The sequence below is a fragment of the Schistocerca serialis genome, chromosome 4, assembly GCF_023864345.2.
Source record: "Schistocerca serialis cubense isolate TAMUIC-IGC-003099 chromosome 4, iqSchSeri2.2, whole genome shotgun sequence".
Lineage (NCBI taxonomy): Eukaryota > Metazoa > Arthropoda > Insecta > Orthoptera > Acrididae > Schistocerca > Schistocerca serialis.
The window spans coordinates 882,889,335-882,917,064 of NC_064641.1; the positions used below are offsets into that span (position 1 = coordinate 882,889,335).

The window sequence follows — 27,730 nt, forward strand, 5'->3', positions numbered from 1 at the left end:
TTTGTTCATCGATGGGAACAAGTTGTATACCAGCGTTCCTGTGGCCGTGTTAATGTATTTGGCATCTTTGCCAAGACGACCAAGCCGCTGTTCCGAGAATTTTTTTTCGTCATGCACTGCAGTAAAAACCTAAGGATCGTGTATCCACCAGGCCTCGCTAGTCATTAGCTTACCAGCATGGTCGCGCACCCTAGCACCCAAAAGCTTACAGCATGCTTCGAAACAGCCTGACACCTGCTCAGAGCTGATTCTTGCGCTTATACAGGGTGAGGAATTATTTAAACAGAGAAAATCTTGGGGACTGCACGGGACGATAAAACAAACATTTTTCTCTAATATAATATACACTGAGCTGACGAAAGCCATGGAATACTTCCTAACACCATGTCGGACCTCCTATTGCCCGACGTAAAGCAGCAACTCGACGTGGCATGGACCCATCTAGCCATTGGAAGTCCACTGCAGAAATACCAAGCAATGCTAGGTCTATAGCCGTCCATAACAGCGAAAGTGTTGCCAGCGTAGGATTTTGTACACGAATTGATCTCTCGATTATGTACCATAAATGTTCGATGGGGTTCATGTCTGTCGATCTGGGTGGACAAATCATTCGCTAGAACTGTCCAGAATGTTCTTCAAACCTGGAGGCATGACTCATTGTCATCCATAAAAATTCCATAGTCGTTTGGGTACGTGAAGTCCATGAATGGCTGTAAATGGTTTCCATGCAGCCAAACATGACCATTTCCAGTCAATGATAGGTTCAGTTCGACCAGAGGATCCAGTCTATTCCATGTAAAAACAGCCCACACCATTATGGAGCCACCACCAGCATTCACAGTGCTTTGTTGAGAACTTGGGCCCATGGCTTCGTGGAGTCTGCGTGACACTCGAACCCTACCATCAGCTCTTACCAATGAAATTGGGGCTCATCTGATCAGAGCATGGTTTTTGAGTCTTATAGGGTCCAACTGTTACGATCCCGAGCCCAGGGGAGGCATTACAGGCGATGTCGTGCTGTTAGCAACCTTTCTTCATGAATAAATTCGTCACAGCCCCACTAGTAACGTATATCTCACACTGACAAGTGACACCGTCTGTGATAACATGGCGTCCAGAAATGCCATCGGCCTTAAAATAGCCGACGGACACGTAGGAGCAGTCACCATCAGTTACGCTAGGCTCAAATAATGCTGTGTGCTGATCTTCGATCTTCCTTCTGAAGTGCCACATATTGTTGTTGTTGCTGCCTTATGACCATACAGGAAAGGGCTCAATCAGTTTGCTGAAAAATGGAATACGTTCACAATATACACTCCTGGAAATGGAAAAAACAACACATTGACACCGGTGTGTCAGACCCACCATACTTGCTCCGGACACTGCGAGAGGGCTGTACAAGCAATGATCACACGCACGGCACAGCGGACACACCAGGAACCGCGGTGTTGGCCGTCGAATGGCGCTAGCTGCGCAGCATTTGTGCACCGCCGCCGTCAGTGTCAGCCAGTTTGCCGTGGCATACGGAGCTCCATCGCAGTCTTTAACACTGGTAGCATGCCGCGACAGCGTGGACGTGAACCGTATGTGCAGTTGACGGACTTTGAGCGAGGGCGTATAGTGGGCATGCGGGAGGCCGGGTGGACGTACCGCCGAATTGCTCAACACGTGGGGCGTGAGGTCTCCACAGTACATCGATGTTGTCGCCAGTGGTCGGCGGAAGGTGCACGTGCCCGTCGACCTGGGACCGGACCGCAGCGACGCACGGATGCACGCCAAGACCGTAGGATCCTACGCAGTGCCGTAGGGGACCGCACCGCCACTTCCCAGCAAATTTGGGACACTGTTGCTCCTGGGGTATCGGCGAGAACCATTCGCAACCGTCTCCATGAAGCTGGGCTACGGTCCCGCACACCGTTAGGCCGTCTTCCGCTCACGCCCCAACATCGTGCAGCCCGCCTCCAGTGGTGTCGCGACAGGCGTGAATGGAGGGACGAATGGAGACGTGTCGTCTTCAGCGATGAGAGTCGCTTCTGCCTTGGTGCCAATGATGGTCGTATGCGTGTTTGACGCCGTGCAGGTGAGCGCCACAATCAGGACTGCATACGACCGAGGCACACAGGGCCAACACCTGGCATGATGGTGTGGGGAGCGATCTCCTACACTGGCCGTACACCACTGGTGATCGTCGAGGGGACACTGAATAGTGCACGGTACATCCAAACCGTCATCGAACCCATCGTTCTACCATTCCTAGACCGGCAAGGGAACCTGCTGTTCCAACAGGACAATGCACGTCCGCATGTATCCCGTGCCACCCAACGTGCTCTAGAAGGTGTAAGTCAACTACCCTGGCCAGCAAGATCTCCGGATCTGTCCCCCATTGAGCATGTTTGGGACTGGATGAAGCATCGTCTCACGCGGTCTGCACGTCCAGCACGAACGCTGGTCCAACTGAGGCGCCAGGTGGAAATGGCATGGCAAGCCGTTCCACAGGACTACATCCAGCATCTCTACGATCGTCTCCAAGGGAGAATAGCAGCCTGCATTGCTGCGAAAGGCGGATATACACTGTACTAGTGCCGACATTGTGCATGCTCTGTTGCCTGTGTCTATGTGCCTGTGGTTCTGTCAGTGTGATCATGTGATGTATCTGACCCCAGGAATGTGTCAATAAAGTTTCTCCTTCCTGGGACAATGAATTCACGGTGTTCTTATTTCAATTTCCAGGAGTGTATTTCGCCCTTAATTGAGTCAGGCAAATTAAGCTGGAGCTAACTAAACATGTGCTGTCATATATTGGTGGTTGCCTAGCAATAATAATGTATGACAGACAGGCAGCCACAGACGGTTCCGGACGTGACCAGGAAGGCTACGTCAGGTCAGCAAGCCTCCAACAACGCCTCATACTACTCCCACTAGGCGATTAGTCGCAGGATTGTGCGGCCACGACCCTCCCCTCAATTATGCTGTGGCAGTGAGCCCAGTAACTTTGCCTGACGGAAGACACTGTCTCTTGAGACATCGTGTCCCACACTGGAGACAGATTTGAACACTGACATGCTGGTGGTGGAACAGACAGACACCATTCGACAGCAGTCAATGTTGGCAATATCTTTTGATGCAATGGTAATAGATGCTAAGATTTTGCCGTCCTCTCCTTTGCTTTTGGAGGGAGATGCGACCCACCACCTGAGATACATGTCTGCAGGCAACACGCACTGTGGAGGGATGAGAACTGACGACAGATATCCTTTGATGACTGTCTCGTGCGACCATCACCCATCGAAGATGGACCACTTGCTGCTGTCAAGAGCAACGTGCATTCCAGGATTGTTCAACACTCTGTAAAAGGAGGCCAAGGCACCTGACATCCCTCTCCCAGCAACATCTCCACCCAACGAGCTGCACCTCACAGCTGACCCCCTGCCAGAGCCACATCTGATACTACAATGTACCATCACGGACAATGCCTCACCATAACCATTGCCCTCTCATACCTCAAGCGCAGATGATACCGAAGAGGCCGAGATGTTGACAATCTCCGAGCTGCACAGGGACATCGACCGCAATAGTCAGCTGCAGCGGTTGGGCCACATCTCATGGTAGCCTTCGCAGCTTCGTGGCTGATGGTGACCTTTCAGACAGAATTCAGGTATATTGAATTGCGACCATCAACATCACAACATATGCACCCATTCTTAGTTATGGTTGTTACGGGATATGTTAAACGCTGCTGATGTCGATTAAGCCTTCTATGCCATGTATGGTTATACCATGTTTAAATCCCGTGCTTCACCCACCAAGCCGCGCGGGGTAGCCGATCGGTCGAAAGGCGTCTTGTCACCGCCCGTGCGGCTTCCCCCATCGGAAGTTCGAGTTCTCCGTCGGGCATGGGTGTTTATGTCGCCCTTAGCGTAAGTTAGTTTAAGTTAGATTAAGTAGTGTGAAAGCGATAACCTCAGCAGTTTGGTTCCATAAGACCTTACCACATTATCTCATTGTAAAATTTGCAATTTTCCAAATAAAATGATGTATACGTCACTTACAAACTGACGTGGGAAGTATTTTATTTCATTTTTTAAAAATATAATCTACACTGGTTGAAAATGTTAAAATTCTTACGTGCATTACTTCAAGATCTAGTAAAATTGGTAATTTTGTATATAAAAGGCTGGAATGTGTTGGTCATGTCCAGAAGAGGATGGGTACCAGGTTGAGGAAGTTGAAACAAAGTTTGAGGGACAAGAAACTTTCTGGTGGAGAACTTGAACGGATGGACAAGGTTCGGGTTGATAAAGCAGAGTATGGAGTACAGTTGGCCACTAAGGAGTCCAGAAAGAAGAAAAGAAGAAAGAACTTGGAAAAAGATCAAGAAGATGATGTACAGTATGGTGCAGGGTGCTTCTGAGTGACTAAAAATAAAAAAAATTAAGCGTATATTGAGTTACAGTCTTTTGAAACGTAAGAAGCCGTTCCTGAAAATTTACATTTTCTGTTGCATTTTTCTTTAAATTTCAGAAACCACTTCCAGTAGAGTGTTCAAATTTTCACTGAGTAATAAGATGCATGTTCTGACATTACTGAACTAAAATAAGAACATAATGTTACGTATAATTAAAATTATTTAGGATAATGTACAAAAAAGTACACCAAATTTTAACCATGTAATTAAAAAAATTTATTTCCGAAGGCAGTGGCTGAAATGCAATTATTGTGGTTCAGTAGACTCAGATCATACACTTTAACGTTCTGTAAAAGTTTCATGTCAATGGCTACAGTAGTTCCTGAAATACAGGGAAGCCAAGTCACTAAATTTAATATTGTCAGGATAGGGTTTTCCAACTCCCCTTAAATACCGACAACACTACCACACCGTCAAATGGATAAAATATATGAGGAGATTCGGGACTGGTAAAATATACTACCTAATCAAAAGAATCCAACACCCTACGTAATACGGAACAGCCCCCTAGAAGTCACTGTAGACAGACCTGTCAGTACGGAAGGAGACGGCGAGTATCCTCTTGTAAGTAGATAAGTGTCAACAGTAGAATGGGTCGATTGGGAGAGCTCAGTGATTTCGACTAGTCATTCGATGTCCGACGAGTAACAGATCCATCAAAGACATTTCCATCTTTGTAACGCTGCCCAGGTCGACTGCTGGTGATGTGGTTGTGAAGTGGAAACGCGGAGGATCAACCTCAGCTAACCGTGACGAGGCGTATCTCATGTACTGACCCACAGGGGTCAGTTATGTATGATTTAAAATACCTGTATAATTACCACTAAAATAACCGGAAAATATCGGTAAAATTACGCAAATATGATATAAAACATATGTAAACAGAATTACAGGATTAACTAGAGAAATGAAAAACTTTAAAGAAGAATCGAACTAAAATTAAAAAATGATGATAAATTTAAAAATTTTCTTCAAGAAATCTCGTTCGTTGAAGATGTGCAAAATTGTTATATATCCTTCTTACAGGTATTGCCTACGAAGTATCTTTATTTTTGTTTCTACACCCACACGTGGTAGAAATTAACAACAGCAAGCGAGGCAACAATGGGAATAATCAGATGAACCAGCAGTTTATTGTTAACTTTTACAAATGCATTCTTGAGCAACATTTAAGCGATTTTCCTGAAGGCACGCCCATTGTTCGTTCTTTACATATTAAAAGAATCAGTTGAGTCATTAAGGGACGTTAAATACAGACGTAAAAAAATGATATATTCCTTGAAAAATAATCTACGATTGTTGTTGTTGTGGTCTTCAGTCATGAGACTGGTTTGATGCAGCTCTCCATGCTACCCTATTCTGTGCAAGCTTCTTCATCTCCCAGAACTTACTTGCAGCCTACATCATTCTGAATCTCCTTAGTGTATTCATCTCTTGGTCTCCCTCTACGATTTTTACCCTCCACGCTGCCCTCCAATACTAAATTGGTGATCCCTTGATGCCTCAGAATATGTCCTACCAACCGATCCCTTCTTCTAGTCAAGTTGTGCCACAAACTCCTCTTCTCCCCAATTCTATTCAATACTTCATCAAATGGTTCAAATAGCTCTGAGCACTATGGGACTTAACTTTTGAGGTCATCAGTCCCCTAGAACTTAGAAGTACTTAAACCAAACTAACCTAAGGACATCACACACACCCATGCCCGAGTCAGGATTCGAACCTGCGACTGTAGCGGTCGCGTGGTTCCAGACTGTAGCGCCTAGTTATGTGATCTACCCATCTAATCTTGAGCATTCTTCTGTAGCACCACTTTTCGAAAGCTTCTATTCTCTTCTTGTCCAAACTATTTATCGTCCATGTTTCACTTCCATACATGGCTACACTCCAAACAAATAGTTTCAGAAACGACTTCCTGACACTTAAATCTATACTCGATATTAACAAATTCCTCTTCTTCAGAAACGATTTCACTGCCATTGCCAGTCTACATTTTATATCTTCTCTACTTTGACCAACATCAGTTATTTTGCTCCCCAAAAAGCAAAACCCCTTTACTACTTTAAGCGTCTCATTTCCTACTCTAATACCCTCAGCATCACCCGACTTAATTCGACTACATTCCATTATCCTCGTTTTGCTTTTGTTGATGTTCATCTTACATCCTCCTTTCAAGACACTGTCCATTCCGTTAAACTGCTCTTCCAAGTCCTTTGCTGTCTCTGATAGAATTACAATGTCATCGGCGAACCTCAATTTTTTTATTTCTTCTCCATTGATTTTAATACCTACTCTGAACTTTTCTTTTGTTTCTTTACTGCTTGCTCAATATACTGATTAAATAACATAGGAGACAGACTACAACCCTGTCTCACTCCCTTCCCTACCACTGCTTCCCTTTCATGCCCCTCGACTCTCATAACTGCCATCTGGTTTCTGTACAAATTGTAAATAGCCTTTCGCTCCCTGTATTTTACCCCTGCCACCTTTAGAATTTGAAAGAGAGTATTCCAGTCAACATTGTCAAAAGTCTACAAATGCTAGAAACGTATGTTGGCCTTTCCTTAATCTTTCTTCTAAGATAAGTCGTACGGTCAGTATTGCCTCACGTGTTCCAATATTTCTACGGAATCCAAACTGATCTTCCCCGAGGTCGGCTTCTACCAGTTTTTCCATTCGTCTGTAAAGAATTCGTGTTAGTATTTTGCAGCTGTGACTTATTAAACTGATAGTTCGGTAATTTTCACATCTGTCAACACCTGCTTTCTTTGGGATTGGAATTATTATATTCTTCTTGAAGTCGAGGGAATTTCGCCTGTCTCATACATCTTGCTCACCAGATGGTAGAGTTTTGTCAGGACTGGCTCTCCCAAGGCCATCAGTAGTTCTAATGGAATGATGTCTACTCTGGGGCCTTGTTTCGACAAAGGTCTTTCAGTGCTCTGTCAAACTCTTCACGCAGTATCGTACCTCCCATTTCATCTTCATCTACATCCTCTTCCATTTCCATAATATTGTCTTCAAGTACATAGCCCTTGTATAGACCCTCTATATACTCCTACCACCTTTCTGCTTTACCTTCTTTGCTTAGAACTGGGTTTCCATCTGAGCTCTTGATATTCATACAAGTGGTTCTCTTTTCTCCAAAGGTCTCTTTAATTTTCCTGTAGGCAGTATCTATCTTACCCCTAGTGAGATAAGCCTCTACATCCTTACATTTGTCGTCTAGCCATCCCTGCTTAGCCATTTTGCACTTCCTGTCGATCTCATTTTTGAGACGTTTGTATTCCTTTCTGCCTGCTTCATTTACTGCATTTTTATATTTTCTCCTTTCATCAATTAAATTCAGTATTTCTTCTGTTATCCAAGGAGTTCTACTAGCCCTCGTCTTTTTACCTACTTGATCCTGTGCTGCATTCACTACTTCATCCCTCAAAGCTACCCATTCTTCTTCTACTGTATTTCTTTCCCCCATTCCTGTCAATTGTTCCCTTATGCTCTCCCTGAAACTCTGTAAAACCTCTGGTTACTCAGTTTATCCAGGTCCCATCTTCTTAAATTCCCATCTTTTTGCAGTTTCTTCAGTTTTAATCTACAGTTCATAACCAATAGATGGTGGTCAGAGTCCACATCTGCCCCTGGAAATGCCTTACAAGTTAAAACATGGTTCCTAAATCTCTGTCTTTCCATTATATAATCTATTTGATACCTTCTAATATCTACCGGATACTTCCATGTGTACAACCTTCTTTCATGATTCGTGAACCGTTAGCTATGATTAAGTTATGCTCTGTGCAAAACTCTACCAGACGGCTTCCTCTTTCATTTCTTAGCCCCAATCCATATTTAGCTACTATGTTTCCTTCTCTCCCTTTTCCTACTCTGGAATTCCAGTCACCCATGACTATTAAATTTTCGTCTCCCTTCACTGCCTAAATAATTTCTTTTATCTCATCATACATTTCATCAATTTCTTCATCATATGCAGAGCTTGTTGGCATATAAACTTGTACTACTGTAGTAGGCGTGGGCTTCGTGTCTATCTTGGCCACAATAATGCGTTCACAATGCTGTTTGTAGTAGCTTACCCGCCCTCCTATTTTTTTATTCATTATTAAACCTACTCCTGCATTACCCCTATTTGATTTTGTATTTATAACCCTGTATTCACCTGACCAAAAGTCTTGTTCCTCCTGCCACCGAACTTCGCTAATTCCCACTATATCTAACTTTAACCTATCCATTTCCCTTTTTAAATTTTGTAATCTACCTGCCCGATTAAGGGATCTGATATTCCACGCTCCGATCTGTAGAACGCCAGTTTTCTTTATCCTGATAATGACGTCCTCTTGAGTAGTCTCCGCCCAGAGATCCGAATGGGGGACTATTTTACCTCCGGAGTATTTTACTCAAGAGGACGTCATCATCATTTAACCATACAGTAAAGCTGCATGCCCTCGGGCAAAATTACGGCCGTAGTTTCCCCTTGCTTTCACCCGTTCGCAGTACCATCACAGCAAGGCCGTTTTGGTTATCGTTACAAGGCCAGATCAGTCAATCGTCCAGACTATTGCCCCTGCAACTACTGCAAAGGCTGCTGCCCCTCTTCAGGAGCCACACGTTTGTCTGGCCTCTCAACAGATACCCCTCCGTTGTGGTTGCACCTACGGTACGGCTATCTGCATCGTTGAGGCACGCAAGCCTCCCCACCAACGGCAAGGTCCATGGTTCATGGTTGATACAGTATCTATATGACGAAAAATACAAAATTAAAGATTGATATCTATAGCCGGAATATTCGAGATTTTAGTAACTGTAAACAATGCATATCTGATAAGGAAAGACCGTTTACATGTTAACAAACTCTGGGCATTACTAATAAGCCATAATAAAATAAAGCGAATCTGCCAATCGACAAACCGCTACATGTGTACGTGGTCCCATTAAGAATGGTACCCATGGTGAGAGTTCCATCTCGAAAATGTTGACTTACAGGGCACTAAAATGTCACCCTCTCTGTTCCCACCTCACTAGATACAAACCTCTTCATAAACCTCAACTGGCAACACAATACAGTTGCACAACAAAACACACTCTGCAAAATTTTATTCTTTCAAATTTCAAATAATGGTTAACAATTGTCAGACGCTAATTTAAATTAGCGTATTGTATTATGTTCCTTTTCGTTTGCTGAAGAAGTGTTCGAGGGTGCTGTGTGACCACCAATATCGCTACTTGTCTGTAGAAGTAGGCAATATTCGTCATTGGAACTACTGTCAACGAACGTGATCTAGCAGGGTGTGGCGTGAGCTATTTTCATTTCCGGAACGTTCTAGATGAGTCTTGCGATCTTCTGATGGGAACATATCGCGTAAATATTTCCACATCCATCGCAAGAAACAATTATTAGTGGTAAGAAAACAATTTATTGGCAGAATACGTTTCAGAAACATAAAATCTGTGAATATATATACGAGTATATATATATATGCTGTAAAAAATCGCATGAAATCAACGGCAGACGATCTTACTCAAATAATTCCTCTTATTCAATACTGAATCGACGCGTCAGGTGACAAAATCGAGATGATGAACTTTGTTCACAGGATATACAGGAGTGGCTGGACGGGGCGAAAGAGGGTGTTATCTACTTCAGCCTGGGGACCAACGTGATCGGAAGCACGATGCCACCAGAGAAGAGGCAGGCTTTCCTCGACGCCTTCTCCGAGCTGCCACAGAGGGTGCTCTGGAAGTGGGAGAAGGACGACGCGACCGTTCTCCCGGCCAACGTCAAAACCTCCAAGTGGCTGCCTCAGCAGTCTGTCTTAGGTATGGTGTTTCTACAGCTCGATTTTTCACAAAAACAACCCGTGATGACTCATACGTGGTAAGGATCCAAGACTGACAATCAGTACTTACAAATGCCCGCCCCCGGTAGCTGAGTGGTCAGCGTGACAGATTGTCAATCCTACGGGCCCGGGTTCGATTCCCAGCTCGGTCGGAGATTTTCTTCGCTCAGGGACTGCGTGTCGTGTTGTCCTAATCATCATCATTTCATCCCCGTCGACGAGCAAGTCGCCGAAGTGGCGTAAAATCGAAAAACTTGCACCTGCGAACGGTCTACCCGACGGGAGGCTCTAGTCACACATTTACATTTTATTTCACTACTGGCCATTACAATTGCTACACCACGAATATGACGTGCTACAGACGCGAAATTTAACCGACAGGAAGAAGATGCTGTGATATGCGAGTGATTAGCTTCTCAGAGCATTCACACAATGTTGTCGCCAGTGGCGACACCTACAACGTCCTGACATGAGGAAAGTTTCCAGCCAATTTCTCATTCACGAACAGCAGTTGACCGGCGTTGCCTGGTAAAACGTTGTTGTGATGCCTCGTGTGACTTTGATAAAGGTCGGATTGTAGCCTATCGCGATTGCGGTTTATCGTATTGTGACACTGCTGCTCGCGTTGGTTGAGATCCAATGACTGTTAGCAGAATATGGAATCGGTGGGTTCAGGGGGGTATTACGGAACGCCGTGCTGGATCCCAACGGCCTCGTATCACTAGCAGTCGAGATGACAGGCATCTTATCCGCATGGCTGTAACGGATCGAGCAGCCACGTCTCGATCCCGGAGTTAACAGATGGGGACGTTTTCAAGACAACAACCATCTGCACGAACAGTTCGAGACGTTTCTAGCAGCACGGACTATCAGCTGGGAGATCATGGCTGCGGTTACACTTGACACTGCATCACAGACAGGAGCGCCTGCGATGGTGTACTCGCCGACGAACCTGTGTGCACGAATGGCAAAACGTCAGGTTCTGTTTACAGCATCCGTGTTTGGCGACATCACGGTGAACGCACATTGGAAGCGCGTATTCGTCATCGCCATACTGGCGTATCATCCGGCGTGTTGGTTTGGGGTGCCATTGGTTACACATTTCAGATGTGTTACGACCCATAGCTCTACCCTTCATTTGATCCCTGCAAAACCCTACATTTCAGCAGGATAATGCACGAGCGTTTGTTGTAGGCCCTGTACGGGCCTTTCTGGATACAGAAAATGTTCGACTGCTGCCCTGGCCAGCACATTCTCCAGATCTCTCACCAACTGAAAACGTCTGGTCAATGGTGGCCGAGCAACTGGCTCGTCACAATACGCCAGTCACTACTCTTGATGAACTATGGTATCGTGTTGAAGCTGCATGGGCAGCTGTACCTGGACACGCCATCCAAGCTCTGTTCGACTCAATGGCCAGGCGTATCAAGGCCGTTATTACGGCCAGAGGTGGTTGTTGTGGGTACTGATTTCTCAGGATCTATGCACCCAAATTGCGTGAAAATGTAATCACATGTCAGTCTAGTATAATATATTTGTCCAATGAATACCCGTTTATCATCTGCATTTCTTCTTGTTGTAGCAATTTTAATGGCCAGTAGTGTACTTGTAAATCAGCATCTTTTAAGGTACTTATTTCGTGGCTGAATATATTTTCTTCGCAGTCTTTTAACGAATCTGCTTTGCTGTAACTACACTAAAGTGACAGAATTAATGGGATACCGATATGCACATATACAGATGGCGGTAATAGCGCGCACGTAAAGTAGAGGGGTAGTGCATCGGCGGAGCTGTCATTTGTACTCACATGATTCATGTGAACAGGTATCCGACCTGATTATGGCCGCACCACAGACTCTGAACGCGCTATGGTAGTTGGAACTAGAGGACTGGCACTTTCCATTTAGGAATTCGTTAGAGAATTCAGTATATCGATATGACAGTGCCAAGGAGTGCCGAGATACCAGATTTCAGGGATTCCTCTCACCACGGACAACGCAATGGCTCACGGCCTTCACTTAACGACCGAGAGGAGCGGAATTTGCGTAGAGTTGTGAGTGCTAACAGACGAGCAGCACTGCGTGAAATAACCGCAGAAATCAAAATGGTTCAAATTGCTCAAAGCACTATGGGACTTAACATCTGAGGCCATCAGTCCCGTAGAACTTGGAACCACTTAAACCTAAGGACATCACACACATTCTTGCCCGAGGCAGGATTCGAACCTGCGAGCGTAGCAGCAGCGCGAGGTTCCAGTTTGAAGCGCCTAGAACCGCAGAAATCAATGTGGGACGTACGACGAACGCATCTGCTAAGACAGTGTGATCAAATTTGGCGTTGGTGGGCTGTGGCAGCAGAAGACGGACGCGAGTGCCTTTGCTAACAGCACGACATCGCCTTGAGCGCTGTCCTGGGCTCTTTACCATATCGGTTGGACCCTAGACGACTGGAAAACCGTGGCCTGTTCTGATTGCTGATTTCAGCTGGTAAGAGGTGATGGCAGGGTTCTAGTGTCGGGCAGACTCCGCGAAGCCGTGGACTCAAGCTGTCAACAAGAGACTGTGCGAGCTGGTGGGCGGTGTTTACATGGAATGGACTGGGTCCTCTGGTTCAACTGAACCGATCATTGACTGGAAATGCTTATGTTCGGCTACTTGATTACAATTTGCAGCCATTAATGAAATTCATGTTCCCAAACTCCATGGAAGTTTTATGAATGACAATGCGCTTTGTCACCGGACCATAGTTGTTCGCGATTTCGCGAAATTTGTGCGGAAGAGGTGGTTCATTGACGCCCTTTAAGGCTCTCTTTTGAGGCCTATACGTGTCGATCTTGAGAGGCTGTGTGTCTGAAATGTATTCCTCTGGCACCCATACGAAAACCGATTTTAAAGCTGGGCTTCGCGGTTCTGACTTCGATCACATAGATGTCAAAAGAAGGGGTGAAATGTGAGTAAGAGAGGGTGTGCCGACCTTCCCATAGTATGACACGTCCACGGTGGCTTTGGGCTGAATTGATGAGGAACATTGTGACAATGTGACATCATTAACCCACCTTACAGATCACGTGAACTTCTGAGCTGCGGCCAATTTTTTGCATGTGTCGACACCTTGCTGATAGAAGCGCCGCGGAGCCCGAAGGTGACGTCACAATGCGCTGTGCTTGTCGTCCATTAGACTAGAAGGCTTTGGCACTTTCGAGGTAAATTTCAAACTTATGCATCATAATGGGAGACAGCTACGGGATTTCGAAAAGATCACCCTCTAACTGTGTTGCGCAGTGTTGTAGTTTCGAGAACGTTCTGAAGCAGACTGCAGCAACCGTTACTAGCAGTGCTTTGTAGGTTCTGCCCCGTATGTCTGGCCAGAGTCTACAGGTATACAAATACAACGAGAATGTCGTTACTATAAACACTGAGAACAGTTCCAGAGGTGCTGCGTGGGGCCACATGGACACGTCGGAAGTGGTAGTTCCCCACGGCTATGGCAAGACATGGCGGCAATTGTAAACCCTGGTGACTGAATGACCTCGCAGGTAGAGGGACCCATGCATCGGACAACCGCGATCAGCATACGCTCGAATACCCTGGTCTGACATCACAAGTCTTTCTAGTTGTAATTGTTCTTTATTTACGGGACTAATACGGCACTCCAACCCTAGTTCTCGATACCAGTAATATCGTACTACTTTTCTGCGAAGTAACAGACACATTTGGTTTTATTAATGTATAGGTACTCCGATGTATCGATATGTTACAGTGATATGGTGCTTGTATCTATTCATTTCTGAGAGACTGTCATAATCTTTGACTTACTTGTAACCGTTTTGGCGCGAATGCGCACAGAGCAGTCTTTGTTTCACTCTGCAGAAGTGAAGTTGTTATTTCGCTTTGTAAAAGAACAGTTTGGTTAAAGTGGAAATTAAATATATGAAGATTGATACAAAACTGTTTTCTTGATGATGTGACAATTAAGAAGTATATGTGAATTTACAAGAAGTTTAATAAAAATGTGGATCGTGAACACCAGGTCAAAAATTATTTCTACCATACCGTTATTCTGATCTGGGATTGTTTGATCATTAAGAATTTCCTGAAAAATGCGTTTGTTAGGTCTTCAAATATTGCTAAAATACAGATCTGGACCTTCTAGCAGTCAAAGTGGAATCACCCTAGAATCAACAGATGAGCCATAACAACTTCGACGAAATCTACGCGGGAATCGATGCAAGATAAGTGCCAAAATTATTGATTTTTTTACAAAAAAAAAAAAAAATGTGATATCTTATGGGACTTAACTGCTAAGGTCATCAGTCTCTAAGCTTACACACGATTTAACCTAAATTATCCTAAGGACAAACATACACACCCATGCCCGAGGGAGGACTCGAACCTCCGCCGGGACCAGCCGCACACCCCATGACTGCAGCGCTCAAGACCGATCGGCCAATCCCGCGCGGCTTTTTTTTTTTTTTCCAGTGACTTCATTATTTCCATTCTGACGATACCATCCACAGTCAATAACTTTGTTGTTGCCCGATAAAGCGAACATATGCCGCGTGAGCAACATTATTAATCTGATTTCTAACCTACTTTGCAAGTGGTGGTGTTGTTAAACAGTCCTCCACCCATATGTCAGCATTAGGCCTCACGTTATCTCAGTCAGGTGTCACGTCCAACGGTTTTTTGTGTTCTACGCAGCGTCTGCAATTTAACTGTTCCTCATTTGCTGTCCTGACAGAAACTCTCTCTGCAGTGCAGCAGCTATTTGTAATTGAACTGTTTACCATTACTGTGCTGACAAACTCTCTCCACACTGCAGCAGCTATATGTAGTTTAGTTGCTCACGAGGATAAATTTGATTTTACAGCTGTTTCTCGTATTCAACGTTGCATAAATTCACACAGGTGATGGGAGTAACGTGACTGATTTGCGTGTTGCAGCGCACCCGAAGGTGAGGCTCTTCATCACGCAAGGCGGCCTGCAGAGCTTCAACGAGGCGTCCTACCACGGCGTCCCCCTGATAGGGATCCCGTTCCACGGCGACCAGCACCACAACGTGGCCAAGATGGTGGCCGCCGGCATCGGCTACGAGCTGCAGTTTCGTCACGTCACCAAAGACACTGCGTTAAAAGCCATCAAGACAGTGCTCGAGGATAAAAGGTAAGGAAAACCCTTTCCGTTTTTCTTTTGTTTTGCTTTGGACGGAAAGCTGTCTCTGGGTCAGTGCACTTGTTCGAGTCTCACTTATCAAGTTTCGAAGTTTTCAGTAAAACTAGTTGTATTGAAATTCTATAGATACTAACAAGGGAACCTCCCCATCGCACCCCCCTCAGATTTAGTTATAAGTTGGCACAGTGGATAGGCCTTGAAAAACTGAACACAGATCAATAAAAAAAACAGCAAGAAGTTGTGTGGAACTATGAAAAAATAAGCAAAATATACAAACTGAGCAGTCCATGTGCAAGATAGGCAACATCAAGGACAGTGTGAGCCGAGGAGTGCCGTGGTCCCGTGGTTAGCGTGAGCAGCTGCGGAATGAGAGGTCTTTGGTTCATGTCTTCCCTCGAGTGAAAATTTTACTTTATTTATTTTCGCAAAGTTATGATCTGTCCGTTCGTTCATTGACGTCTCTGTTCACTGTAATAAGTTTAGTGTCTGTGCTTTGCGACCGCACGGCAAAAGCGTGCGACCGTGCGATTAGTAGACGCTTTTGCGGTGCGGTCGCAAAGCACAGACACTAAACTTATTACAGTGAACAGAGACGTCAATGAACGAACGGACAGATCATAACTTTGCGAAAATAAATAAAGTAAAATTTTCACTCGAGGGAAGACTTGAACCAAAGACCTCTCACTCCGCAGCTGCTCACGCTAAACACGGGACCACGGCACTCCTCGGTTCACACTGTCCTTGATGTTGCCTATCTTGCACATGGACTACTCAGTTTGTATATTTTGCTTATTTTTTCATAGTTCCACACAACTTCTTCCTGTTTTCTCGATTGATCTGTGTTCAGTTTTTCAAGGCCTATCCACTGTGCCAACTCATAACTAAATCTGAGGGGGGTGCGATGGGGAGATTCCCTTGTACGTGGTGAGTGTACAGGAATTCTTTTTGTCGTAAGGAGCCAGATGTCAGAGAGACCGAGACAGAAAAACAAACATCGGTCACGTGTACCCTAATCCGATACACTAGTGGCCATTAAAATTGCTACACCACGAAGATGACGTGCTACAGAAGCGAAATTTAACCGACAGGAAGAAGATGCCGTGATATGCAAATGATATCTTTCTCAGAGGTTGGCGCCGGTGGCCAAACCTACAACGTGCTGACATGAGGAAAGTTTCCAACCGATTTCTCATGCACAAATAGCAGTTGACCGGCGTTGCCTGATGAAACGTTGTTGTGATGCCTCGTGTAAGGAGGAGAAATGCGTACCATGACGTTTCCGACTTTGATAAAGGTCGGTTTGTAGCCTATCGCGATTGCAGTTTATCGTATCGCGACATTGCTGCTCGAGTTGGTCGAGATCCAATGAGTGTTAGCAGAATATGGAATCAGTGTGTTCAGAAGGGGAAATACGGAACGCCGTGCTGGATCCCAACGGCCTCGTATCACTAGCAGTCTAGATGACAGGCATCTTATCCGCATGGCTGTAACGGATCGTGCAGCCACGTCTCGATCCCTGAGTCAACAGATGGGGACGTTTGCAAGACAACAACCATCTGCGCGAACAGTTCGACGACGTTTGCAGCAGCATGGACTATCAGTCCTGAGACCATGGTTGCGGTTACCCTGGACGCTGCATCACAGACAGGAGCGCCTGCGATGGTGTACTCAACGACGAACCTGGATCCACGAATGGCAAAATGTCTTTTTTCGGATCAATCCAGGTTCTGTTTAGAGCATCATGATGGTCGCATCCATGTTTGGCGACATCGCGGTGAACGCACATTGCAAGCGTGAATTCGTCATCGCCATACTGGCGTATCACCCGGCGTGATGGTATAGGGTGTCATTGGTTACACGTTTCGGTCACCTATTGTTCGCACTGACGGCAGTTTGAACAGTGGACGTTACGTTTCAGATGTGTTGCGACCCGTGGCTCTACCCTTCACTAGATCCCCGCTAAACCCTACATTTCAGCAGGATAATGCACGACCGCATGTTGCAGGTCCTGTACGGGCCTTTCTGGATACAGAAAACGTTCGACTGCTGCCCTGGCCAGCACATTCTCCAGATCTCTCACCAATTGAAAACATCTGGTCAATGGTGACCGAGCAAATGTTTCGTCACAATACGCCAGTCACTACTGTTCATGAACTGTGGTATCGTGTTGAAGCTGCATGGGCAGCTTTACCTGTACATGCCATCCAAGCTCTGTTTGACTCAATGCCCAGGCGTATCAAGGCCGTTATTACGGCCAGAGGTGGTTGTTCTGGGCACTGATTTCTCAGGGTCTATGCACCCAAATTGCGTGAAAATGTAATCAGATGTCAGTTCTAGTATAATATATTTGTCCAATGAATACCCGTTTTTCATCTGCATTTCTTCTTGGTGTAGTAATTGCAATGGCCAGTACTGTAGAACATGAACAGAGAAGATAGCTTTGTGGCCTTTCCCACCATTGGCACTAAGGCAGAAATTGAGATGATGTCCTTGGAACATAATGTAGTGGACATATATACAAGCCACGTTCCTAGCGTTTCCCAAGAAACTTTGGGAAATGTCTCTACCACGATACAAATCAAAGGAGAATGCTCACACTACTGTAAAACTATGTACTGTCGCGTGTTACTACTTGTTGTGGCCTATTAGTCAATGACTGGTTTTCAGCCTTTGACCGTAACGATTTTTGTAAATCGATAAACTCGCAGGCAGTCGACGGCCTGTTTACTGAGGATGTGTTTTTACGTTTGTAGCAATCGACTGTCATCCGTGTACCTAAAATCATGATAACCACGGTTATTATTAAAAAACGTTGAAATCTATGACCATGCTAATCAGTGTGAGCATCTTGAGGATGGGGATGATGGTTAAAGATATTTGTCGGCTTGAATGGTGAACAGAAATTTACCTTGACAATGAAGATTTATTTCCGGGACGAACTTCAGGATGATCCAAGTACGAAAAGGCTACAGAAATAAGCATACCGTGTCCTCTATTATTATTATTGATTACTTTCGCTGACTAATATACACCATGAATTAAATAATGTAATAAATTAATATCGAAAATTCTTCCAAGCAACCGGGGCAAGTTTCTCCTCACGCTCCAGCAACTCGTACTCTGCACAGCTCCCACTGTCATTTTTATCCAAAGGCTTGAGCGTAGCGAAAATGAGATTCCCTGTAAATTATACAATGGATTTCTGTCCGTGTTTTCATAACGAAGAGTCAGAAATAGACAAATGAGATATCAAATTGACCAATGTGAGGTCTAATTATCCAAAAAGGGATTTACTTGCTCGAACGTAATCATTGTGATTAAGATAAACTTAATTAATGATTTCAGAAAAAAATCGTCCGAATTTTCGTATTCAAATGAGAAGTGGGAGATAGACAAACGGGGTATCGAATTGGCCAATATGAGGTCCGGTTTTGCAAAAAACATATGAGGATAATAAGTTGGTCAGGTGTGATATTTAACTGTCAAAAGGGTTCCTTCAAATTAAGTACTAAATTTTGGCCATTTAAAGAACAGGAGACACGAGGAAAGCAAGCGAGATGTTAAAAATTTCATATCTTCAAGGTCTAGCGGTGTCGCGCACAAAAACATGGATGGGTGCGATGTTTAACTGTCAAAGAGACTTCCTTAAAATAGAGTACTAAATTCAAGGCGTTTCGAGAAAAGAAGACGCTAGGAAAGCAAATGAGGTGTCAAAAAGACCATACTTACTGAAAAAATTTTAAACCAACAAAATAAAAACAACAAACGATCAAATGTTTTGTGGAAACCTTTGTCTAAAAATAACAAATAAAGTAGATTTGAAAGACATTCGACGTGCTCCCCTAAAGATGTTAGAAACAAACTGCAGCAAATGAGGTGCCAATTGAGAATTTAAAGCTCAATGTTTAACTTGGAATTTTAAAGAGTATTAGAGAATATTTGTCTGGTGGATTATGTTGAGCGTGCAGGCTGCGGTTGTGTGGCCTTGACATATTTTTTCATGTATGCTCGTATGTGTGAAAGAAATGTCAACAATTTTTCAGCCTCAAAACTTTAAAAAAAAATAAAAACATGTTCAAATGTGTGTGAAATCTTATGGGACTTTATTGCTAAGGTCATCAGTCCCTAAGCACCCATGCTCGAGGGAGGACTTGAACCTCCGCCGGAACCAGCCGCACAGTCCATGACTGCAGCGCCTTAGACCGCTCGGCTAATCCCGCGCGGCAAAAATTTTTCAATGGAGAAACTTTTAAATATCAGGAAATGGAATAATACATTCTCAAACGTTACCTCATTTGGTGTGCATAATTTCGAACATAATTTAAAGGTCCTCGTAATCTGTTTTATTTCATAGTTTTAGACAAATAATTCCACAAAGTATTAGACAGTTTCTTTAACTATTTTTTTAGTTTTAAAAAAAACAGTATTTGCACCAGTTAGCTATTCTGGGTTCACTGGCCCATTGACATCCGGCAACGTTATCTCTGAGCAACTTTAAGAAACGTATAGCTATAATTAAATAGACAAAATAAAGACGAAAATTAAATAAATGCTACCATGAGCATGGTATGCTGACACGTTTCACAGTAAGACAAAAACGCTGGAACTCATGCACAGTTTCCAGGTAGATGACGTGCAAAAATATTTTTAACAGTGGACTCTTATGGGATCCAGTTGAACGCATCTGGCAATTGCACCTGTCACATACGTTCAACTGGATCCCATAAGAGTCCATTGTTAAAAACATTTTTCTACGTCATCTACCTCGAAACTGTGCAGGAGCTCTATCGTTTTTGTCTTGCTGAACACAACTCCAACGTTCGTCGAAACAGAAAATTTCAAATTTTTATGCATTCAATGTGAGCACCATGTGTTACAAGACAATATCAAAACGGTGGCTCATTTCCTGCCACACAAGAAGCAGCTGGTCTCTCGTTATCGAATTCGCAGCCTCAAGACTTTCAAGAGTGTCGGAAAAAGGGGGGATAAAAACGCGGGCTTTTATGTAACCCCAAAATTATGTCACAAGGTGTGAGGTCTGGAGACCTGGGAGGCCAACGGCGATGAAGTTCATCTTCTGCTCCTCTCTTTCGATCCAGCGTCTAGGTCAACGGGAAATATCTCATACGTTTCGATGAGTGAGCTTACGGATTTAAAAGTATGTGACGTAAATGACCGTATCTTTTGATTGCATTGACTTAGAAGCTTAAAGTTTTTACACCGCCTAGAGACCATAGAGACCTCAATAATGCAAATGAAGACCCATACTCCTTGACAGAGCGTAGGGGACGATGCGGGAGACCCGCACCGCCGTACTAGGCAAGGTCCTAGTGGAGGTGGTTTGCTGTTGCCTTCCTGCGACCGTGATGGGGATGAATGAGGATGATGAAGACGACTCAAAAACACCCAGTCATCTCGGGGCAGGTGAAAATCCCTAACTGCGCCGGGAATCGAACCCGGGAAGCGAGAACGCCACCGCGAGAGCACGAGCTGCGGACATAGACCTCAAATGTGACATAAATTTCAACATGATAAGTCTACCCGTTCCCAAGAAAAGCGGTTCTTAACAGGCGGGCCGACTGACTAACAGACTGACAAAAAAACGATTTTTCCATATTTACGGATCGAGGCTGGGAACCCTAAGAAGAGATATGTTCGCAGTTTTCGGTAAACTGACCATGGTATCGCGAATTACCGGGTGGTTTTAATTAAGCTTTCCCTAGTTAACGCATTATAACATGGAAACTAATTACCGTACGAGTACCAAACTTGGTAGCATTAATGTCCAGGGTATGCAGTGCATAATTTCCATGCATCACAGCGTCACCGTCCAGTTCCAACTCTGGCCACTATGTGCTGTGATCAGTCATCGTGATTCGTAGTCTCACACACGTGACCAGTCATAGCGCACTTGTTGACGTGTCAACATGAGGTTGGACAAAAGGAGCATGGCATTACTGGTGAAGCTCTATTATCAAAACAACAGTGATGCTGCAGCTGCACTTCGAGAATATCGCCAGCTGAAAAGATTACGAAAGGGTCCTCTTTCTGCAGCTGCTGTGCGGAGCATGGTGAAGAAGTTCGAACCAACTGGAGAACTGGGCGTAGATCCGGGAAGAGGCCGACCACCGGTTACATCATAGGTGGCCGACGAAATCGCTGTTGCTATGGCAGACAACACTGTGAGTAATTTGCGATTGTCAGGCAGTGCGTGTACTGTGTCACAACAGTTGAACATCCCGTGGTCCACTGTATGGAAGGTGCTTCGAACCATTGTCAAATGGTATCCGTACAAGATCCCTATCGTACAGCAGCTTGCTCCACAGGACGGAGAACGACCTGTTGCCTTTGCTCTCCACTTTCTCGCAAGGATTAAGATCGACGAGGGCTGGCCCTGGACCATCCTATGGACAGGCGAAACTCATTTTTCTCGTTGGGTGAGGTGAACAGCCAGAATTACCGAGTGTCGGGATCTTCGTCTCCAGTCACTGTGCATGAAGTTCCTCTGTCACCGTACGGTGTGGCTTCACGGCTGCGTTCATCATTAGCCCATTCTTTTTTGACCAGACTGTTCTCAAGGACCAAAGACGTGCTGGCCATCGTCACTGCGATATTCTTCGACTGCATGTCATACCCGCCCTACAGGACAGAGACGCGTTGAACGCAACAGTTTTCATCCAAGATGGAGCCCCACCGCGCATCGCTCGTAAAGTTTGGAAACGAGCAGATTATCAGCCGATCATTTACTAATACTTGGCCGGCACCATCACCTGAGATCTCACTCCCTGCGATTTCTGGTTGTGAAGCTACCCGAAGGACAGGGTTTTCCAGGCGAACATTCACACGTGTGCTAATCTGGAGCACAGCATATCAAGAGGGGTAACCAGCATACCTACAGACATGCTTCATTTTGCTATGCAGAATGCAATCCTGCGCTTTCAGACTCTCTTGGACACTGGCGAGCGCCACATTTAGCCCCTTTTGTAGCAGCAAATAAACCAGTATGTAATGGTATGATGTATCGTAGGACCACATTAAAAGTGTTTCACTCGAATTGGTTTTGCATTATTTGTCTTCCTCATGTCGTTCATCTACATCTACATACATACTCCGCAATCCACCATACGGTGCGTGGCGGAGGGTACCTCGTACTAGAACTAGCATCTTCTCTCCCTGTTGCACTCCCAAACAGAACGAGGGAAAAATGACTGCCTATATGCCTCTGTACGAGCCCTAATCTCTCTTATCTTATCTTCGTGGTCTTTCCGCGAAATATAAGTTGGCGGCAGTAAAATTGTACTGCAGTCAGCCTCAAATGCTGGGTCTCTAAATTTCCTCAGCAGCTACTCACGAAAAGAACGCCTCCTTTCCTCCAGAGACTCCCACCCGAGTTCCTGAAGCATTTCCGTAACACTCGCGTGATGATCAAACCTACCAGTAACAAATCTAGCAGCCCGCCTCTGAATTGCTTCTACACTCCTGGAAATTGAAATAAGAACACCGTGAATTCATTGTCCCAGGAAGGGGAAACTTTATTGACACATTCCTGGGGTCAGATACATCACATGATCACACTGACAGAACCACAGGCACATAGACACAGGCAACAGAGCATGCACAATGTCGGCACTAGTACAGTGTATATCCACCTTTCGCAGCAATGCAGGCTGCTATTCTCCCATGGAGACGATCGTAGAGATGCTGGGTGTAGTCCTGTGGAACGGCTTGCCATGCCATTTCTACCTGGCGCCTCAGTTGGACCAGCGTTCGTGCTGGACGTGCAGACCGCGTGAGACGACGCTTCATCCAGTCCCAAACATGCTCAATGGGGGACAGATCCGGAGATCTTGCTGGCCAGGGTAGTTGACTTACACCTTCTAGAGCACGTTGGGTGGCACAGGATACATGCGGACGTGCATTGTCCTGTTGGAACAGCAAGTTCCCTTGCCGGTCTAGGAATGGTAGAACGATGGGTTCGATGACGGTTTGGATGTACCGTGCACTATTCAGTGTCCCCTCGACAATCACCAGTGGTGTACGGCCAGTGTAGGAGATCGCTCCCCACACCATGATGCCGGGTGTTGGCCCTGTGTGCCTCGGTCGTATACAGTCCTGATTGTGGCGCTCACCTGCACGGCGCCAAACACGCATACGACCATCATTGGCACCAAGGCAGAAGCGACTCTCATCGCTGAAGACGACACGTCTCCATTTGTCCCTCCATTCACGCCTGTCGCGACACCACTGGAGGCGGGCTGCACGATGTTGGGGCGTGAGCGGAAGACGGCCTAACGGTGTGCGGGACCGTAGCCCAGCTTCATGGAGACGGTTGCGAATGGTCCTCGCCGATACCCCAGGAGCAACAGTGTCCCTAATTTGCTGGGAAGTGGCGGTGCGGTCCCCTACGGCACTGCGTAGGATCCTACGGTCTTGGCGTGCATCCGTGCGTCGCTGCGGTCCGGTCCCAGGTCGACGGGCACGTGCACCTTCCGCCGACCACTGGCGACAACATCGATGTACTGTGGAGACCTCACGCCCCACGTGTTGAGCAATTCGGCGGTACGTCCACCCGGCCTCCCGCATGCCCACTATACGCCCTCGCTCAAAGTCCGTCAACTGCACATACGGTTCACGTCCACGCTGTCGCGGCATGCTACCAGTGTTAAAGACTGCGCTGGAGCTCCGTATGCCACGGCAAACTGGCTGACACTGACGGCGGCGGTGCACAAATGCTGCGCAGCTAGCGCCATTCGACGGCCAACACCGCGGTTCCTGGTGTGTCCGCTGTGCCGTGCGTGTGATCATTGCTTGTACAGCCCTCTCGCAGTGTCCGGAGCAAGTATGGTGGGTCTGACACACCGGTGTCAATGTGTTCTTTTTTCCATTTCCAGGAGTGTATGTCCTCCCTCAATCCGACCTGATACGGATCCCAAACGCTCGAGCAGTACTCAAGAGTAGGTCGTATTAGTGTTTTATAAGCGGTCTCCTTTACAGATGAACCACATCTTCCCAAAATTCTACCAATGAACCGAAGAAGACTATCCGCCTTCCCCACAACTGTCATTACATGCTTGTCTCACTTAATATCGCTCTGCAATGTTACGCCCAAATATTTAATCGACGCGACTGTATCAACTGCTACACTACTAATGGAGTATTCAAACACTACGGGATTCTTTTTCCTATTCATCTGCATTAATTTACATGTATCTATGTTTAGAGTTAGCTCCCATTATTTACACCAATCACAAGTCCTGTCCAGGTCATCTTGTATCCTCCTACAGTCACTCAACGACGACACCTTCCCGTACACCACAGCATCATCAGCAAACAGCCGCACATTGCTATCCACCCTATCCAAAAGATCATTTATGTAGATAGAAAACAACAGCGGACCTATCACACTTCCCTGGGGCACTCCAGATGATACCCTCCGATTAACACTCGCCATCGAGGACAACGTACTGGGTTCTATTACTTGAGAAGTCTTTGAAGCACTCACATATTTGGGAACCAATCCCATATGCTCATACCTTAGTTAGGAGTCTGCAGTGGGGCACCGAGTCAAACGCTTTCTGGACGTCAAGGAATATGGCATCCGTCTGATACCCTTCATCCATGGTTCGCAAGATGTCATGTGAAAAAAGGGCGAGTTGCGTTTCGCAGGAGCGATGCTTTCTAAAGCCGTGCTGATGCATGGACAGAAACTTCTCCGTCTCAAGGAAATTCATTATATTCGAACTGAGAATATGTTCGAGAATCCTGCAACAAACCGATGTTAAGGATATTGGTCTGTAATTTTGAGGATCCGTCCTTCTACCCTTGTTATATACAGGTGTCACCTGCGCTTTTTTCCAGTCGCTCAGGGCTTTACGTTGGGCAAGAGATTCGCGATAAATGCAAGCTAAGTAAGGAGTCAATGCAGTAGAGTACTGAGACTTCAATGCTACGAAGTTTGGTCCGGGTATGGTAATTAGTTTCCGTGTTAGAATGTGTTAAACAGGGAAATTTTAATTATAACCATCTACATCTACATCCATACTCCGCAAGCCACCTGACGGTGTGTGGCGGAGGGTACCTTGAGTACCTCTATCGGTTCTCCCTTCTATTCCAGTCTCGTATTGTTCGTGGACAGAAAGATTGTCGATATGCCACTGTGTGGGCTCTAATCTCTCTGATTTTATCCTCATGGTCTCTTCGCGAGATATACGTAGGAGGGAGCAATATACTGCTTGACTCTTCGGTGAAGGTATGTTCCCGAAACTTCAACAAAAGGCCGTACCGAGCTACTGAGCGTCTCTCCTGCAGAGTCTTCCACTGGAGTTTGTCTATCATCTCCATAACGCTTTCGCGATTACTAAATGATCCTGTAACGAAGCACGCTGCTCTCCGTTGGATCTTCTCTATCTCCTCTATCAACCCTATCTGGTACTGATCCCACACCAGTGAGCAGTATTCAAGCAGTGGGCGAACAAGTGTTCTGTAACCTACTTCCTTTCTTTTCGGATTGCATTTCCTTAGGATTATTCCAATGAATCTCAGTCTGGCATCTGCTTTACCGACGATCAACTTTATATGATCTCATTCCATTTTAAATCACTCCTAATGCCTACTCCCAGATAATTTATAGAATTAACTGCTTCCAGTTGCTGACCTGCTGTATTGTAGCTAAATGATAAAGTATCTTTCTTTCTATGTATTCGCAGCACATTACACTTGTCTACATTGAGATTCAATTGCCATTCCCTGCACCATGCGTCAATTCGCTGCAGATCCTCCTGCATTTCAGTGCAATTTTCTATTGTTACAACCCCTCGATGTACCACAGCATCATCCGCAAAAAGCCTCAGTGAACTTCCGATGTCATCCACAAGGTCATTTATGTATATTGTGAATAGCAACGGTCCTACGACATTCCCCTGCGGCACACCTGAAATCACTCTTACTTCGGAAGACTTCTCTCCATTGACATGCTGCGTTCTGAATTGGTCTGATAGTCCATATGCTCTTACTTTGTTCATTAAACGACTGTGGGGAACTGTATCGAATGCCTTGCGGAAGTCATCTACCTGGGAACCCGTGTCTATGGCCCTCTGAGTCTCGTGGACGAATAGCGCGAGCTGGGTTTCACACGATCGTCTTTTTGGAAACCCATGGTGATTCCTACAGAGTAGATTTCTAGTCTCCGGTATATTTGACATAGAAATGCCATATTTTTGATTTATTTTAACTGCCACGACTTACGTTGGCTGTTTGAGCGCATGGTAATAATTTTGTTCCATCTTAGCTCTCCAAAGCGACCTGTATGCTCTTTTAAAGGGGCGACCAATGCTTTGTCCATTTAGCTTGTATCACGGTGTTCGCTTGAGAGCGGTTACAGCCGGCTGCCTGTTGGTGCCCGCAGCTACCGGGAGAACATGAAGAAGCTGTCGGCGGTGTACCGCGAGCACCAGGCGGAGTCTCTGCCGCGGGCCGTCTGGTGGATCGAGTACCTGTTGCGGCACAACGGGGCGCCGCACCTGCAGAGCGCAGCCTCACAGCTCAGCTGGTACCAGCTGCTCCTGCTGGACGTGCTCGCCTTCCTGCTGGCCGTGACGGCGGCCGCCGCGTACGCCGTCTACGCTCTGGCCAGATACGCCATTTCGTTCGCCACCAAAACACCAAAAGTGAAGAAGCACTAAGTTTCTTAACGAACTTCATCCAATCATTCGGAGCAGTTTCCAAAGTGGATCAAGATGTCGACTCAGTCTACAGCTCCATGTAGTGTATTTCTCGTATACATGCTGCGTTTTAAGTGTGTTATAGCACAAGGTCTAAACCCGAGAGCTCTCATTTATCGCGTCACTGTGATAATATGAAAACCTGTGTCAGTAGTTCACGCTGAAGTAAATAAATCTAGTCATAGAATAGTATCAAACACAGAGTAGCTTTATGCGCAAATAAATTTTTTCCTTATGCATCGAAGCGATCAGCGATTCATCACTTAATTAAACCTACCTCAAATTCAAACAGTACCATATATTGTTATTTTTCTCAGAATATTTTTTTGGAATGTGACAATTTACTTTACAGATCCCTTCTATGTAGAATTTTCATTCAGCGGCGTCGCTTTTCAATGTGTACGAAAAATGAAATGATGTACAGATAATATTCAATGGGATCTAAAAGCCGGCCGGAGCGGCCGAGCGGTTCTAGGCGCTACAGTCTGGAACCGCGCGCCATTTGAACCACTAATTCCCTGTTGT

The 27,730-nt window shown here is 45.5% G+C and overlaps 1 protein-coding gene across 1 annotated transcript in view; it reads left to right on the plus strand.

Annotated features, from left to right (window-relative positions):
• LOC126475026 (UDP-glucosyltransferase 2-like) overlaps window positions 1-27,438 on the plus strand; it is a 92,306-nt gene extending 64,868 nt beyond the window's left edge. The window contains exons 5-7 of the mRNA XM_050102567.1: window positions 10,072-10,294; window positions 15,257-15,476; window positions 26,890-27,438. Coding sequence (XP_049958524.1) covers window positions 10,072-10,294; window positions 15,257-15,476; window positions 26,890-27,166 — 720 coding nt within the window. The 3' untranslated portion in view covers window positions 27,167-27,438. The remainder of the gene's footprint in view (window positions 1-10,071; window positions 10,295-15,256; window positions 15,477-26,889) is intronic.
• Window positions 27,439-27,730: the final 292 nt, after the last annotated feature.